This window comes from Coptis chinensis, chromosome 1 (assembly GCF_015680905.1).
Source record: "Coptis chinensis isolate HL-2020 chromosome 1, ASM1568090v1, whole genome shotgun sequence".
Taxonomy (NCBI): Eukaryota; Viridiplantae; Streptophyta; class Magnoliopsida; order Ranunculales; family Ranunculaceae; genus Coptis; species Coptis chinensis.
The window spans coordinates 15,658,685-15,672,386 of NC_141456.1; the positions used below are offsets into that span (position 1 = coordinate 15,658,685).

At 41.3% G+C, this 13,702-nt stretch overlaps 1 protein-coding gene across 2 annotated transcripts; it reads left to right on the forward strand.

The window, feature by feature from the left end:
* Positions 1-7,707: 7,707 nt before the first annotated feature.
* On the forward strand, positions 7,708-11,700 carry LOC147522458 (HNH endonuclease). 2 transcript variants are annotated; one of them, XM_086593575.1, is made up of 4 exons: positions 7,708-8,114; positions 10,391-10,429; positions 11,150-11,234; positions 11,349-11,700. In XM_086593575.1, the coding sequence occupies exons 1-4, from the start codon at positions 7,746-7,748 to the stop codon at positions 11,363-11,365; spliced, it is 510 nt and encodes a 169-aa protein (XP_086449701.1). In that variant the 5' UTR covers positions 7,708-7,745; the 3' UTR covers positions 11,366-11,700. The 2 variants fall into 2 exon arrangements, with proteins under 2 accessions (XP_086449701.1, XP_086449697.1); XM_086593571.1 differs by having other exon boundaries at positions 11,359-11,700.
* The last annotated feature ends 2,002 nt before the right edge of the window (positions 11,701-13,702 follow it).

Consider the following 13,702-nt stretch of genomic DNA (forward strand, 5'->3'; position numbering starts at 1 on the left):
CTTTTGTGCTTTGCGAGCCACCACTTGACACTGCTTGGCGTACTCAATCACGGACGCCAGTTGTTTCTGCAGGTCCATCATTGACCTAACCAGTACAGTCTTCTCCTTCAGCGTGTCCTGATGTTTGTTCCTCAGGGACGTCAGCTTCTTCTTATCGGCTTCCCAGGCAGCACGCATCCTAGCCAGCTCATCCACGCCACCATCGCCGCTACCATAACATTGCACAGTTCGCTTCAACTTATCGTACCCCGCCAAAAATTGCACGTAGAACGTTACTGTTAATAGTCCTCATTCATGTCGCAATAAGTCGATACAACTAGAAAACTCACCAAACAACAAGCCGCGTCGGTGGTCTTCAAGGTCGTTTCCAAACTTTCACTCTCCAGCTCGCCTTTATCACCATCTAGCACTATTCCCTCCAAAAGATAGCTCGCTATAGAGGCTGAATGGAAACTACAATCAGAATGCTTCACCATGCACTTCTTCCCTGTCTTCCCAATGTAGAAGAAGTCGCGCCCCACATCACCAAGACGCGAGGACGAGTTGCCAGCCGCAGCATGGTGATCTTGCCCCAGGTCGTCGCCCCCTCCACAACTTGGAGACATGAACACAACACCTCCAGGTCGCCCACATCCCTCCACCTTCGCACGCTTGCCTTTCCTAGAATCAGAATCATCAGCTTTACGTTTACCATGGTTCCCAAGAGGATAGGGTCTAAATTCCATCTCCTCCATCACTAGGGGAGAAGTTTCCCTCGTCCCCTCACTACCACTAGTAGTGTTTTCATGACGTCTAGCCATTTTAAAGTCTACAAACACAGCCAATGATCAGCGAGCTGCTACATGAACAAAGTTTTCTAGATTAAACAAAGAACCAAGCAACAAAAACACGTACCTGAGGTGATAAGTAGAGGGAAGAATGCAAACACTATCTAAAAGAACAGAGCAACTTGAAGAAGAAGATGAGCAAATGCTCTTTAGATTCTCGAAATAGTTCTATTTATGCCCAAGTAACGTATCTTCCCAAGGCAAGTCATAATGACATCGAGACGCCAAACGGCAGGCCACCTGGCAGCCATCATTTCATATCTCCCGACCGCTCATGTTCCTACACGTGCCACGCAGGTACTATAGCCCAGGTAACTCCAGAGTATAGAACGCTCCATGCGTCCTCAAGATATCTGCATCCTACAACGCTTAAATCGAATAACAAGCAAGACAGGTCAACAAATTCACAAGTTGTTTAGACTATATCACTCTTACAACAAGTCGCAACAAAACGCAATCAGACATATCACTCTTACAACAACAGTCACACGCTTACAAAATGCAATCAGACATATAATACACAAAGCTAATTGAACAAAGTAAAGCAACATGCTTTCCATTCAAGCAAATGAGCAAACTGACGACCACCGTTAAGCCGCAGTTTGCAGACTAATCAAGCTGCTGAGTCTACTCAGGAAATCCAGCTCAGTTAGCCACCAGTTATCACTACTTGAACTCCCTAATACATTCAAGGAGGCCAAGTCGTTCATCATTGTCACAAACAAAAAAGAAAGACGAACTACCCAGCTTACCCCAGGAAACCAGCTCTACTGTTTCAAGCCAAAGGCCACATACAAACACAAACTCAAACAATCATCTTTAAACAACGTTATCAAAACTTTTAGTGAGAAGGACATCCAACACTTGAGAAGAGCTCAGGTCACCGGAAGTCACTACAGCTGTATCAGTCACGGTCATATCTAGGTCATCGGAAGCCTGAGGATGATCCGCCAATTCACCAGTATTAGAAAGAGGCACGACCTTAGGAACATTACTAGCATCTTCGAGTGTTTCGCTTATACGAACACCCAAAGCCCCACGTTCATGTTCCTCTTGCAGATCATAATATTTTTTCTCTAGCTCCTCTATCTCAGCATGAATGGTAAGATAGGCTTCTTTCGTCTGTAGCGCGGAAGTTTTGCACCTTTCAGCATAAGCATTTGCTGCAGCCACCTTGTTCTTCAGGTCGTCCACCTCATGCCTCAGCCCGACCGACTCATTGACAGCTGACGTCCTCTCCAACGTCATTGAAGTGAGCTCCTTCTTCAAAGCATCCAGCTCCTTCTTCTCCGACTATTCCACTTCTCGTAGAGTTGAGAGCTCGTCCCTCAGAGACTCGACCTCAACCTTTTCTATCTCAGAGAACTGAGTAGCCGTTTTCAATTTCTGGTAACTAGCAATAAGCTGCGACAATTCACACAGTGCTCCACGTTAACATCATGTAATAACATGAAGCACAACAAAGCAGATAAATCATAATACAGGAGGTACTTACCATGCACCACGCCTTGTCCATTCCCCTGAGGTTTGACTCCAGCTCCTTGGAATCCAAGTCCTTTCTATCACCATCCAGCATCATCCCCTCAAGCAAACAAGTAGATATCGATGCGGATTTGTAGCTACAATCCGACCTCTTCACATAGCGTTTTTTTCAAGTCACTTCATCCATATACATTAGGTTGCGCTCCAGCTCATCTTTCCCACCACTGGAGTGACCTTTGCCAGTCTCTTTTATAGCAGCCTTCCCCTTCATCTTACCAGGAGTATCTCCAGCGACCTTGGTTGGAGCGACCTCAGCGGTCTCCTCACCCAGCACGTTGAAGTAGGGCATTGCCTTGATATCGAACTACGAGCCGCCCTTCACCACCAGGCCCGGAATTGCCTCCAAGTGCGGCTTCAACTACCCTTGCGACCTTGGCAGGTCGAGCCTCAGGATCGCTACCCTTCCTCTTTGGCAAGCAACTTCGCTCAGGAATTTCAAAGATGATCTCATCCAAGTTGAAGGGTGCATCCTCTTGACCCCTCCCAATTCCAACCCCAGAAGTACCAGCACCTCTCAGAGGGTCGCTTCGACCCATCACGACCTCGGTTCTTATCTTCCCTCGCAATCAAGTCACTCTTACACCTTTCCATCACTGACCTACTCGAAGCATTACCAATCACCTTACCCCGTGCCCTCTTCTTCTACACCTCTCTCTTTTCCCTAATCCCAGGCCCTCCCCGTTCCTTAAAGAAATGCGCAACCTCCAGAAGTTTCGCCCGTTTCTCAACTCGAGTCAACCTCGCGAACTTCTCGATCACTTGCCGATCCGTTTCCCTCTCTAAAGCAAGCTCTGCACAGACAACAAAATAGTAATATCAATACAATATCAACCAATGCAATATCGGAATACTCAGATAGTGTACAACCCACCAGTAAGTTCGCATATCCTATTTTCCACACTGAAACCCCCTAGCACAGAAGTTCCCAACCAACATCAACAGTCTTTTATCCCAAGACTCGTTACTCACACCATCCAGAACGCTCGATTTCGTAGCTCGAGTGTGCAAGCTAAAGTTCAGCGCCCGAGATCGCTTTACTGAGAAATGCTCAATAATATCAGTGACCTCTATCCGGTATTCACCGCTGGCATTCAACAGGTCAAACACCTTAAACAACCGCCACATGTTACCCATAAACTGACAAGGCGCTTTGCCACAACGATTCAAGAACTCACAAACCAGTTTAGAGAATGGTATCGTCATGTACGCCCTCAGCTGCCCCTCACAGATTATAACACCATAGTTCGGTGGGTTGTACCTATCACTAAAGACCCGTGCGTCCTGGTCGGGCTCATGGATTTTGAGACTGCTTACGGTTATCCCATACGTCTCCCTCAAGTAGGGGAACGCCCTCAAAGCGTGTCTATCCACAGTCTTAGGACGCAGCCCACTAGAAGACTACCTCTCACCGCGACCTGAAGTGCTAGTTGCAGCAACCACAGATGCAGATCGGGCATCATCCTTCCCACCTTTCGCCTCATCAACATCATCATCTTCATCGTCACCATCGCTCACCCCACAAACTGACTCTTCCTTCTCTTCCTCCGCGTTATCCCAACCAAGAGAAACTTCGCGAACCTCATTAGATCGCGTATCGTCTGAGTCAGACATCTCTCTCTTGTCTCTCACAACTCTAACCGCAAGCAACTAAGCGAACAAACTAACAACTTAATATCAAAGAGCAAGAACGAAGTAGAGAGCAAAAGATCAACAATGGCAGAAAACTAACCTGAAGACTCTTAGTGTAGTGAGGTTCTGCAAAGAGAAGCAACAAAATGGCGTTTCAGAGAGCCAGCGTAGTTTTTGTATAACTGCCCCTCTAGTTCTCAAAGCGTTATGATTACATCCTAGCCCTAGCCGCACACGACTTCCAACAAGCTGTCTTGTCTTTTCAAATCCCGAAAAATGGGGCGGCATATTTTCTCTGCAACTGCTCAGATTCGCTCACGTGCCGTACACGTGTCAAATGTTTGCACGGATCGATCTTCATAGTTCGTTAGGTATTTCCACTTCCACCAGCTTCTCTATTTAGACATGCTCCACACGCGCTAAAGTGTTCTCTCAACAGATCGCTTCAACGACCGGCATGACCTACTGAGAGGGGGCTGTGTGAGGGAGTGATATTCTCCTTCTGGAATATCAAGCACGTGCTCAGCATGGTAGAAATACCACACCAATCTCTGACGTACTTCGCCGATGATAAAACGGTCTTTACACACGTTTGTTTATTGGTTTTCAGTTACTTATTTCCTTAAGTCCGAGGTCCGCAGTCCAAAGTCCGAGGTCCACAAGTCCAAGTCCAAAGTCCAAAGTCCAAAGTCCAACGTCCGTATAGTGACGCGTTTTAGTCAAGTTACCTTTTACTCACGGGATTGGTAGGATAGGTCGAAAGTAAGGGATCGTCCCAAATCTTAGGGCTCGGATAGGTTCACAACCGGAGTTACACTTTAAGTGAGTAGGATTTTTAGGTTTCTTTTTAGTTGGTTTTAATTAAAATAAACGGTAATGCAAATAAAATAAATTACTACTACGATTATATATAGGTAAACAAAATGTAGAAAATAGGAGAGAGTTAATCATGCTCATGCAAGAATCATTTTTCAACAGTTTTATTACTAAATCACTACATCTCTAATTGCCTCTTTCGAGACGACGCCGAAGATCGATCCCTAGTGCATGCCCACATCTCTAGGTCGATTTCACTAGCATAAGGAGTTTCGATAATACCTCATCTCTCGTATATTATTTCAGCTCCGCACAAGTTCACATCACCGGACGAATTGGAGAGTCGTCGACACTGCAGAGTCGCTGCGTCTGACATTTTTTTCGCTACGTAGATCGTTCTCGAGCATCGGATCTAACTTTGTACTGATCTATTTTTTGGGACCGGATGTTAATTCTATGCCTAATTCCTAAGTAGTGATTCTAGAATATTAACGAAGTCAATCCAGATTTTCACATCGAAGCGAAAGATAACCCTCCGGGGGTTAGCTCATCATCATAGAAGGAATAATAAAACTTCTCGTATACATTAAGTAAATAAATGCGTGACGAAATTAAACAAGAAAAAAATAACCAAGTATTAAGGGTAAAATAACTTATCGTATTAAGTTCTTTGAAAAAAAAAATGGCTAAGGTAAGATCAAGAAAGAAAACTAAACGTAACTAAAGCATTAATATGCTGAAGAGGTAATGAAGGTGACCCCCTCATATATATAGGCTGATGTCTCGTGAAGCCTTTAATTGGGTTTCGTCTGTTTGCTAATTTAGACATTCAAAACTTCGAATAACAAAGTTTTGTCTCCATGTAAATCAATTTGATTCAAAGTTTTGTTACGAAACAAAACTTTCATTTAAGGTTTTTGTCCTTTTGTGTTTTGGTTTTTGTCTTTTAGCCCAATTCAATTGGTACGTGTCTTTCCTCTTGCAAGGTGGCACCAAATTGAACCCATCACTTGCCACCTACCTATGCTGACTCGTCATGCCTTTGGGCCCGCAGAGTGGGTCCACTTAGTCCACCAATGGGCCATCTTGCCGATTTTGGCGTTTTACGACTTTTTGTCCTTACGTAGAGTTAAATCAGCCGGTCGCCATTTATGACAAATCACTAGCCAACGCCGGCACCTAGATTTATCCGATTTGAGCTTCCTAAGTTTCCCCTTCTTTTTATATGTGGGCCGCTCGCGACCGGTTCGTTTCTTTTGGAAACTTCGGCTCTAGTCGGGCTTTGTTGGGCTTCACGGGATTGAGTGGGAATTCCAAATATTCCCCAGATTCGTTTTCTTAGAGCTTCACTAGCCAACGCCGGCACCTAGATTTATCCGATTTGAGCTTCAAAAGTTTGTTCGCTTCTTCATATGCGGACCCGCTCAAGACCGGTTCTCGTTCTTTTGGAAACTTCGGCTTCACGGGGTTGAGTGGGAAACTCCAAATATTCCCCGTGATTCCTCGCATTTCCGATCGCAGTTTTTATCACTATATTCATTTTAATTGCGGAAACCTGCAAAAGTACGAAAATATAATTATTACATGATTATTAAACACATAATCGACCAAAATGCTATGTCTCTCGGGGTTTAATATTACAGTTTTGGGTGCTTATCAGCCGACTTATGTCACTAGCTCGCATCGACAAGCTACGAGATCGCTCCAAAACAGTTCGTATCATTACACAGATCGTTCTAGATCGTGACTCAGCTTACCTTCTAGAAGCAATCATGAATGAAACTACATGTACGCAGATCACTGCCGCCAGCTACTGACCACTGCCGCAAGCTACTAACCTAGGCTACTAATCCCCATCATTACACAGGTCTTAGACCTATGAGCACAGGTCTTAGACGCCTCCACAATTTTCACCCTACATTTGTGTTGTTCTTTACACGTGTTGGGTGAGGATTCACTTTCATCACCTATAAATATCACTCGTATGAACTACGCCAGACCTGATTTTTCTCTCCCCCCAAAATCAAGAGAAGATACGTAGGCAGTTCGCTCATCGACGAACTCGGTCTTATCCATATTCTAATCCGTTCTCCCTCTCCCTCCTTGTATGTAAAGGAAAGGCCAAAACGCTCCTTTACAGCCACTGTAATACGATCCGATGATTTCTTGTACACACGTTTCAACTTGACGGATTGTTGACCAACACTGAGAAGTTGATGGTGCTGGACTAGGTCCTGTAGAAAATTGGGGCGGTGAAGCAATGGACTCAGAGTATGGTGGTGAAGGGACAACAATAGGTGGTCAGTGAGGACGATGACGAGGGCGAGCATGAGGACGATGAACGAGGTCCAAACCTTGACCGAGGAAGATGACGCGGTCCGAGTCTAGTGTGAAGAGGAATTGCTTCGTCGGAAAAGGAATCATCAATATAGGACTCATCAGTATATGATTCTGGCGTGGCATAGAAGTTATCGGTATAGGACTCATCTGTAGAGGACTCTGGTGTCGTACATGCTAAACTAGCTGGCAATGCATGTACCTAGAAAAATTACAAACATGAAAACAATTGCCTTCGTCTTCATCATCGTATTAATTAACTAAACACAAAAAACAATCTCAATATACAAGATTTCTAAATCATCCAGGATTTACTGTCATACTTATAGTTTTCTTTCCAATTCGATGGAAGTCGTTAATCAGTTTCAGATTATATCTTAAACTCTAGTAATTCGCCGTGGCATCTATAACATACATGGTACGAATTCTACAATTCTATTCTACTCCAGCGTGAACTTGCGAAATGTACTTTGGGCTAAAAGAGTTAGTGGCAACAACATAAGCCCATAAACAGGCCCAAAATAAACAAAATTTCCCCAATACATAAAATTAGCCGTTGTCTGTTATTTTTGGATTTTGGAGATAACAGAAAAAATGAAGCCAAGAACAAAAAAGGATAAAAGAAGAACCTCCTCCTTTTCTTCTTCTTCATCTCCCGCCAGAAACTCATCTGTTGTTCCACGTGCAACTTCTCTTCATGACCATGAACTCATAACTGAACCCACTTTTGATTTCGAGGGTGTTCAAATAACACCTGAACTCAACAACAACTATTTTAATGCAAACCCAAGAAGTTTTCCATATAGTGTGAAACAACAGTGTTGGGAGAAAGCTGATAAGATTAAAGGAAGAGATCCTGAACGTTGGAGACGTGATTATCTTGGGAACCTTGTGTTTAGGAAACTTACTGGCTGTGCTGGTTGTCTTTGTCATGATTATGATCACATTGTACCCTTTTCTAAGGTAATGATTGAGTTCAAAGTTTTGTTCTTTATGTTTTTCTGTTTGTTGGGCATTTCTTGTTTTGGGTTTTTTGAAACTGGGTTGGTTTAATTTTGGGAATTTTATTTTTTGTTTGGGGGTTTTTGGACTACAAGTTGTAGTGATTTGGTTTACTTGGTATTTTGATTCTGGGTTTTTTATTAGCTCTATGTAATGCACTTGTTTCTTGCTAGTTTTTGTTGACATGAATGCATAGTGGAATGTCTCTGGCATGTTTTCGATGACATTAAGGTGTCTGATGGGGGTGTGAAGACTCAAACAATTGAACACATATTGACATACATGAGGGGTTAAACGTTAAGAACTCGGATGCTAATGACTGAATGGCAGTAAGTGTTAGCTTAGTTGGGGATTAAACACTACCATTTTATGGCCTTGCTTAGACTTTTTGGTTGAAAAATAAATATGAGTATGCTTGTCGCATTTTATTGGAAAATATTGGGGGACTGTTTTTTTGGTACATGTTGCAATGTCGAATCACCAAAGTTACTTTAAAGTCTTATTATATTGTTTTCAAGGAGATGGTTGTGCAGGGCATAGGTAAGAGGAATTTGGTAGATGCCACTGTAAACTTGCCACCATAACCAGAAGTAACACTTTTGTAATAGGATTTGATTTCAGTTTAATCTAGTTTACTGTTCCTTTTCTTTAGTTCTATGTTACTAATGCTATCACAGGAAAAACATAGTGGCCATTGAGCACATTTTGACATACATGAGGGGTTAAGCATTGAGAACTTGGATGCCAATGACTGAATGGCAGTAAGTGTTAGCTTAGTTGGGTATTGAACACTGACATTTTATGACCTTGCTTAATTTTTTTTTTTTGAAAAATAAATATGAGCATCATTGTTGCATTTCATTGGAAAATATTGGGAGATAGTTTTTTTTGGTACTTGTTGCAACGTCGAATAACCGAAGTCAATTTAAATTCTTCTTCTATTTTTTTTGGGTACTTTTCAAGGCAATGATGGTTGCTTGTGCACGGCATAGGTAAGAGGAGTTTGGTAGATGTCACAATAAACTTGCTACCATGACCGGCTAGGAAGCACGGATACCGATACGCGACACGGATACGACACTGATACGCGGACACGGCATTTTTCAAAAATATAGGACACAGATACGTTATGGACACGTTTGAATAATATATATATAAATATTATATATAATTGAGCATTTTTCACCAAATTCAAATTAAAATGGCAATTCTACTTCATAAAATGACCAATTCAAACACATTAAGCAGCAACTTACATGTATAACTTGGATTCACTTCATCTTTCTTCTCTTGCATCTCTTCTTAACTTGGATTTTATTTCACTTGTTTTTTTTTTGTTGAAATTCCAAAAAAAATTCTTGTATGTGTGAGATTATTGTCCCCCGCGTGTCGGAAATTAAAAAATTAATTATAAAATCGGATACTCCAAATCTCGTATCCGACACGTATTGGATGCGTATCGGGGCGTATCCGTGTCGGACACGGATACTTCACCCTTAGGGACGTATCGGTGCTTCATAGATGACCGGAAGTAACACTTTTGTAATAGGATTTAATTTCAGTTTAATCCAGCTTATTCACATGTCTATGTCCTGGTCTCTGCATGGCGTTCGATTCCACTGTTCCTTTTCTTTAGTTCTTTGTTTCTAATGCTATCATAGGAATAACATAGTGGCCATTTGCAGTCTTCTCTTGGTTGACTCCAGTATTTTGTTCTTAGCAATCTTCACTTGGTTAACTCCAGTATTTTGTTCTTTGCAATCTTTAGTTGGTTATCCCCCGTGTGTCGGAAATTAAAAAATTAATTATAAAATCGGATATTCCAAATCGTGTATCCGACACGTATCGGGGCGTATCCGTGTCGGACACGGATACTTCACCCTTAGGGACGTATCGGTGCTTCATAGAAGTAACACTGTTGTAATAGGATTTAATTTCAGTTTAATCCAGCTTATTCACATGTCTATGTCCTGCTCTCTGCATGGCGTTCGCTTCCACTGTTCCTTTTCTTTAGTTCTATGTTTCTAATGCTATCATAGGAATAACATAGTGGCCATTTGCAGTCTTCTCTTGGTTGACTCCAGTATTTTGTTCGTAGCAATCTTCACTTGGTTAACTCCAGTATTTTGTTCTTTGCAATCTTTAGTTGGTCAATTTAAGCATTTGATTCATGTGATGCATTATAGCATATCCAATTGTGGTCCAAGCATGAGAATATTCTCTTCTGTAAATTTCAGGGAGGAAAAAGTACTTTGGAGAACTGCCAAGTTTTACAGGTATTTTCCTCTTTGTCGTAGCATCTGTTGTTGATTTTGTTACTTCTGAAGTTTAGGCGTACTTCTTATGGGTGCACTTCTTTGGGTCTATATTGTGTATTTGAGTGGTGCAATTAGTTGACTGTCTAGACGGAATTCTTCTGAACATATTAGGAGTAAAAAAATGCTAGCAATCACAGAAGAAAAAAATACTTCATAGGTATCAAATGCTATGGCGCCATTATGTGAGGATGCCCATATCTTGTCAGGTTTATATGTTTTTCAGGGTCTTGAACCTTAATTTATTGTTTCCCCCCTCTCTAAGGTGTCTCCAACATGATTGAGTCGTTATTCGAATATCTGCTATATGCTTCACATGTTTCTGTATTTCTCAAGTATCATAGTTCAGTAAGTTGGTATATGGAATATGCTTACTGTCGTTCAAATTAGTATCTCTTCTTAGACTTGAAACACCCCCACACCCCCCCGCCCCCAGCACACACACACACAAAAACAGACACAGTTTTCAATTTAGGATTTTCCCGTTTGATGGGTTTTTCAGACCAGCTAATCCTTGGTCAGTAATCTGACGTATAATTGTATCACTAAAAGATAATAAGGACTTTATAATAGTAGTCGAAATGGTCTTACTTGGTGGAATAGATTTCGTCCCAGTAGCTGGTACTTTGATGCACATTTTTCTTCAACGTTAATTTTTTTGAACTCCCTCTCATGTTACAGGCTACAGCTAATAAATCAAAGGGAAATCGCATGGAGATGTCTAAAGCTGATCTCATACAGAAAAGCTCTTATTGCCGGGTTTCAGGTACCAAGCCTAAGACCTTTACGTGTCTGTTAACATGTGACTGAAAAACAAACCAATATAGATAAAGAGTGCTCGATTTGTTTATTTCCAACTTAGATTTATTTTTGTTTTAAGAACATTGTAGGACGTGACATGGATCTTCTGGAACTCTCTGCGTATGGCAATGTCCGTCGTGGGCAAGATTCTGGAGGGTGTAGAATCCAATGACCGAGGCTATACTCAGGTGTGGTGAAGTCAATCCCTCTTTTCTGTATTAAAGTGTTGATTTTTTAGATTGAAACAAACGCTGATTGCTGTCTGTACAGTGCATTGTGTAATTGATCTGTGAAGTAACTTTAGATACAAAGCAACGTTCATGCATAAACAGTGATGTACCAACAGATCATGTACATCAGATCAGGTGTTGATAACATTGATTTTATTGATCACAGTAGTATTATTTGGGGGCTTTCTCCATTTACTTCAATGTTCTGTGGCCTACATAAGGATGGATTTACATGCAGATCTTGATTAGTCTGATACAAAATGGATGAGTGATAAAGAACATACAGCTATTGGTCTTAGACCCATTTTATCTGTTATTATAAACTCAACGCTTGATATTACTACTAAAATCGTAAATTACCATAGTGCTTTCTTACTTTCCCCATCGACCATTAGTAATTTCGATCAGTTCTAAAAATTAACTGTGAAATTATTTAATGCTGGCAAAGATCAGGTCATACTGTCATAGTGCAATACTCTATGTGATAGTATCATAATTGACAGTATAACCTAATGCTCATGGACTTGACCTGCATCTGGTGAAATGGTTGCAGTAATTCTGTTCTTTCTGCATCTAATATATATTATATCAAGGCCCAAAATTTCGATATCGGTTAATATATCGGTGTACCTAAAAACCGAGATATATCGGATATATCGGTTTTTTTGGTGACCAGTCCAAACTATTTAAAATATCGGAAATATCGGAAATATTAGACATATAATATCGGAAATATCGGAAATATATCGGAAATATATTGGAAATATCGGATTTATATTTAAAAATAGTCAAAAAGTCAACTGATATATATCGATTATATTGGAAATATCGATTATATCGGCGATATAAAGTTTTATATCGGAAATTCTGATATATCTCAGAAAAAAAAAAAAAGGTTCAATATTCGGTGGATATATGTCAAAAATATCGATATTGGTGTACCAATTTACTGAGATATATTAGCGAGATATCGGATATCTCGGTGATATTTTGGGCCATGTATTATATAACACTTTAAAATTATGCAACACATGCCTGGCAAAATGTCTCAACTGGCATGCTGATCTGAGTCCCACACTTAACTTCTCGCGTACGTGATCTAATTAATGGGTGAAAATGAGAGGATCAGTCTGACATTTTAGTCAGTGTGTCACTGTGTCCCATCCAAGGACGCATCCAAAGCCAGATTACATTAAAAAAGGTCTCCGAGTGGCATGATACTGATGGGAGGAGTTAATGTAATTCAGGATGCATGCTTTGATTGACTTGTATTTAATCATGTTACCAACAAAGACTTGTATTTAATCGACTTTGGTTGAGGTATAAAGATCCAGAAGTTCATTGAATATGGTACCTTAAGTTTCGTTTTGAATCAGTATTACTAACCACGAACTCTGAAGGAAGAATTTTTTCTTGAACATAAAGCACTACATTAATAAGATATTAAGATACCACTGCATGAATTACAATCGTAGAAGCAGAATTCAATATGTTTAGAGCGCAGTTCAAACTAATTAGACTCAATCCATGATTACAAGTAGGAACTGGGAACTACTATTATTCAAGTACAAAACCGCATATATACGTACGCGTTTATTCATACCCGATCGGGGACGCATACATCGGTTGGTTTTTCTAGTTGTGGGGTTGGGTTTCTGATACCGCGTCGGGAGCCTCTCCAGCGTAGTCGCAGCAACGGCAACAACCATATCGGCATCCACCACGATTGCCCCCTCCACCAGGGTATCTACCACGGCCTCCTCCACCTCCGTACTTAGCATCCTCGAAACCCACACTGCGGGGCTGGGCTTCCGATACAACATCAGGAGCTTCTCCAGCATAATTGCAACAATGGCAACAACCATATCGGCATCCACCACGACCGCCGCCTCCACCAGGGTATCCACCTCCGCCACCACAACCGCCACCTCCACCAGGGTATCCACCTCCACCACCACCACCTCCATACTTAGCATCCTCAAAATCCACTGTACACAAAATGGATAGGGTTAATTGTTAATATCTATGACTATAAGCAGTGGCCGAGCCAGGATTTTATTTCACAAATTATAGCATGCAACTCATTAGAAAAGCGATTCAAAATTCATTACACCAAAAATTGGAAATGCCATACATGTGTAAATTCATTATCCAAAAAATAGAAATCAGGAAAAAAATTAAAAGTGTCCACCGAGCATCAATT

Coding starts and splice junctions, on each gene's coding strand:
- LOC147522458 (XM_086593571.1), top strand. CDS start 7,746: ATGAAGCCAAGAACAAAAAAGGATAAAAGAAGAACCTCCTCCTTTTCT. Junction 8,115..10,390: donor ACATTGTACCCTTTTCTAAG/GTAATGATTGAG, acceptor TGTAAATTTCAG/GGAGGAAAAAGTACTTTGGA. Junction 11,235..11,358: donor CTCTTATTGCCGGGTTTCAG/GTACCAAGCCTA, acceptor AGAACATTGTAG/GACGTGACATGGATCTTCTG.